The 4,108-nt window shown below is 39.5% G+C and overlaps 1 protein-coding gene across 1 annotated transcript in view; it reads right to left on the reverse strand.

Moving 5' to 3' along the window:
- Window positions 1-4,108, reverse strand: part of RNF144B (ring finger protein 144B) — a 142,608-nt gene that overhangs the window by 60,453 nt on the left and 78,047 nt on the right. Inside the window, 1 exon segment of the mRNA XM_015559751.1 lies at window positions 1-170. This exon segment is cut by the window's left edge and continues 1 nt beyond it. Coding sequence (XP_015415237.1) covers window positions 1-134 — 134 coding nt within the window. The 5' untranslated portion in view covers window positions 135-170.

Below are 4,108 nucleotides of genomic sequence, written 5' to 3' on the forward strand. Positions count from 1 at the left end.
AGTGTGGTCATCTTGTCCAAAGACTGTTCACACAGGCAGAGTTTGCAAGTGACAAGAGGAGCCAGAGCCAGGTCTCCAGGCGTCGGGTTTTCGGCAGTCATGGTGAGATAATGCAGCCTACCAACTGAGCCCATCAGCCTGTCGTCCGCCTCTTCAGTCTCCTCAAATCCCTGCAGAAAGGTGCAAAGCAGAAAATATATCCACTGATACAGCTATTGTTTAACCAACACATTTGAGCGCCAATAAGCAAATCTTCACCCTCAATGATCTCTAAGCCCACAGGGAATACACTTCTGAGGACCATGGGCTAGAAAGCTTGCCACCTTGGCAAGGTGTTCCTGAAGTCCTGAAATGTAAGGTGACCTCATGGTCCTGACTCCCATCATGTAAACTATGGGAATTACTAGTAAATGACCACTCTGAGCAAATACTCCATTTAGGAGTCACATCACTATAATCAATTCAATAGATTCCAAAAACACTTAAAAGTAGAATGTCACCCAAAAAGTTAAACAAAGAATTACCATATGATCCAACAATTCTGCTTCTAGGTGTAAACCCAAAAGAAATGAAAAAGGGAACTCAAACAGACACTTGCACACATATGTTCACAGCAGCATTTTTCACATTAGCTAAAAGGTGGAAATAATCCAAATGTCCATCAACGAATGAATGGAAAAACCAAATATGATCCTATATAATAAAAGTCTAACATGCTAAGTGTCCTGTCATCCATTCAACCAATCAAAGCATAATATGCTAATGATATGCTAAGGCTGCTCAACCGCTCGCTATGATGTGCACTGACCACCAGAGGGCAGAGAGTCGACCGGTCGACAAGTCGCTATGATGTTCACTGACCACCAGGGGGCAGATGCTCTGACTGGTAGGTTAGCTTGCTGCTGGGGTCTGGCCAATTGGGACTGAGTGAGACAGGCCAGACATACCCTAGAGCCCTCCCACGGTCCCTCCCCAGCTGGCCAACCTCCTGCATCCCTCTCTGGCCTCGATCATGCACCAGTGGGGTTCCTCAGCCTGGCCTTCATCCTCTTACAATCTGGGACCCCTCAGGGATGTCAGAGAGCTGGTTTCAGCCCAATCCCACAGGCCAGGCCGAGGGACCCCACTGGTGCATGAATTCGTGCACCGAGCCTCTAGTATAAACATAAAATGAAATATGAAATATTATTCAGTCTTGAAAAGCACTGAAATTCTGACACATGAATGTACTTTGAAGACATTATGTTAAGTGAAATTACCCAGAGACAAAGGGCAAATATTATATGACTCCATTTATATGAAGTACCTAAAACAGTCAAATTCATAGAAATAGAAAGTAGAATGGTGGTTACCAAGAACTGGGGGAGGAAGAAGTAGAGAGTTATTATTAAGTGAGTACAGAGTTTCTGTTTGGGATGATAAAAAAGTTCTGGAGATGGAGAGTGTGATGGTTGCACAACACTGTAAATATACTTAATGCCATTATATGATGTATTTAAAATGGTTGAAATGGTAATTCTTATGTATATTTTACTCTAATAAAAAAATTTCAATAAGGTGTATTAGTTGTGTTTCTTCATGTGCAATATTTCATTTATTCTTTTGCAACCATGATGACTATTTCCTTTATTTTATAGATGAATTAAGGTCCTAAGAAGTTAAGTATCTGTCAAAGTCCTCCTAGCTTGTATATGGCAGAGCAAAACTCAAACTTACATCTCTGAGACCAAGCCCAGTGCCTGGTCCATTATACCAGAACTGCCTCACAAGTGAATAGTATGTGGTGGAATGGAGCAGGGAGAGAGAGAAGTAAAAAGGGGGAGGGAAGGAGGAAGAGAAAGAGAGAGACATGAAGTTCATGACTACAGCTATCAGAAGTTCACTGAAATTGTACAAAAATAAAATTTGTCTTCACACATAACATAAGTATAGGAAATGATACTTCTACACTGAAAAGTAAAAGATAACTAAAGCCCTTCCACTAGATTGTTTTTATTCAGAATATCTTTTAAAGCAGTAAAATAACTGAAAAATAATCTTCCTGCACATTCATGTTTATATCATATCGAGAAATTTCATGTCCTGATTAAATAAAAGCAAAACCCTAAAGTTCTTACTATTTTAACAGAGTACAGCCAATTATAATAAACTAGAGGCCCAGTGCACAGGTTTGTACACATTGAAAGGAAATTAATTAGAGGGTGGCCAGTGGGGTGGGACTGGGTGAGACAGGCCAGATACGCCCTGGAGCCAACCTCCCGCCTCCCTCCCCAGCTGGCTGCACCTGGGGCAGTGCCAGGGCTCGAAGGATATCTGCAGAGTGAGCGGGGTCCTTCCGGTAGGTGGGGTCCCTCAGCCTGGCCTTCAGGGCCGAAACCGGCAGTCCGACATCCTCCAAAGGATCCCAAAATGTGAGAGAGCACTTTGCAAAGTTGCTGTCACTCTGCAGCTCCTTCATTGAACGTCTGCCCCTTGGTGTCAGTATGTGTCATAGTTACCATTCGAAGCATCTGCCCGCTGGTGGTCATTGCATGTCATAGCTACCCGTCAGACGGTTGCATGGTTAGGCTTTTATATATATAGATTCTGCCATAGAAATAATTGTAAATACACTCTCCCGTATGAGAACCAGTCTTTTTCTTCCCAACTGTTTGGCAAAACAAATTACATGTTCAGCATTTACTACATAGCACTACGGTGCCTGATGTCTCAATGTATAGGTATAAAATACTAAAACAATGGAAGGGAAAACAAATTGGACCAGTTGGAAAGAAATAATCTATGATATCTAACTGCACTGAGTTTCTTAATGTCATACCAGAAATAGTTAACAATGACTAACTCTACTACTCAAGGTTTTCCCCCTACTCCCTGAGTGGCAATAGATGTCTTGATTAAAAATAAACAGGATGCTAATTAATGATTGGGAAAGACCCAATAAGGTTCAGGACACAATGTTCTTATTAGATTAACTATGAATGAGTTATCATCTAAGAGCAAATAAAATACAAAACAACCTGAATATCAAATTCAGGACTTTGAAGTTTAAAAAAAATCTCTTTAGGGTCAATTAGGGGTTAAAATGAATGATGTTACCTCTTCCCAGTTTATGCTTAGAAAACTATAACCCATTTGTTTCTCCAATACTCCCCACAGCACACAGAGGCTCATGAGTCTCCCTCAACTTCTGTTTTCTCATCTCTGTTTCCCTAACACTGTTTACACAAAATATTCTGAATTATCTTCCTCCCAATAAAGGACAAATCCCAAGTCAAACAACAAGAAATCTAGCCTGTAAATACTTCCTGAGGGGAAGATGGGAAATGACACAGGCCAGAACCATCCCACACCACAATGTCAATTACACTTCTTCGCCATCTGAGGAAAGCTGTTGTGAAGAGATAAGTCCTGTTGTTTCAACCTAACAAGAGATCAAGGTATTCTTCAAGAAAACCAATTTCTCAGTCTCAACCTACATTATTTTTAAGAAGGAGACCTTAAACAGGCCAAATTTGTAATGTTCTCAAAAAACAAAGACATAATTGAATACTTTTGAGAAGGTATAGCTTAGAAATAGTTTTCTTTGGAAGGCAGAACTAGAAATTATGTTAATCAAGGCCATTTGAAACATAATCTTGTTTCTTACTATATACTAAAGTTGTTACTCCTTACTTTGTGAGTTACAAGCCTATAGCATAAAATCAGTTATAAAAATATAAATATATACATCATCTAAAAAAGTTGCCTCCTACCCTCTTTATTTACCATTAGTGTGTGTGTGTGTGTATGTATGTGTGTGTGTGTGTGTGTGATGAGAACACAGAACATCAGATCTACTCCTTTCACTAATTTTTCAATATATAGTACAGTATTCTTAACTACAGGCATCATGATGTTCCACGGGTGTATTCTTATCTCCAAACTCATCAAGTTGCATACATTAATATGTATAGCTTTTTGTCTGTCAATCAGACCTCAATAAAATGGTTTAATATATATATATATAAAACATTTTTATACATAAAAATATTTTTGACATAAAAACTTTTTATAGAGACATGTTTTGTTTAAAAATAAGAAGGGAAGGGAAGGGAAGGGAAGGGAAGGG

This window comes from Myotis davidii, unplaced genomic scaffold (genome assembly GCF_000327345.1).
Source record: "Myotis davidii unplaced genomic scaffold, ASM32734v1 scaffold53, whole genome shotgun sequence".
Classification (NCBI taxonomy): Eukaryota; Metazoa; Chordata; class Mammalia; order Chiroptera; family Vespertilionidae; genus Myotis; species Myotis davidii.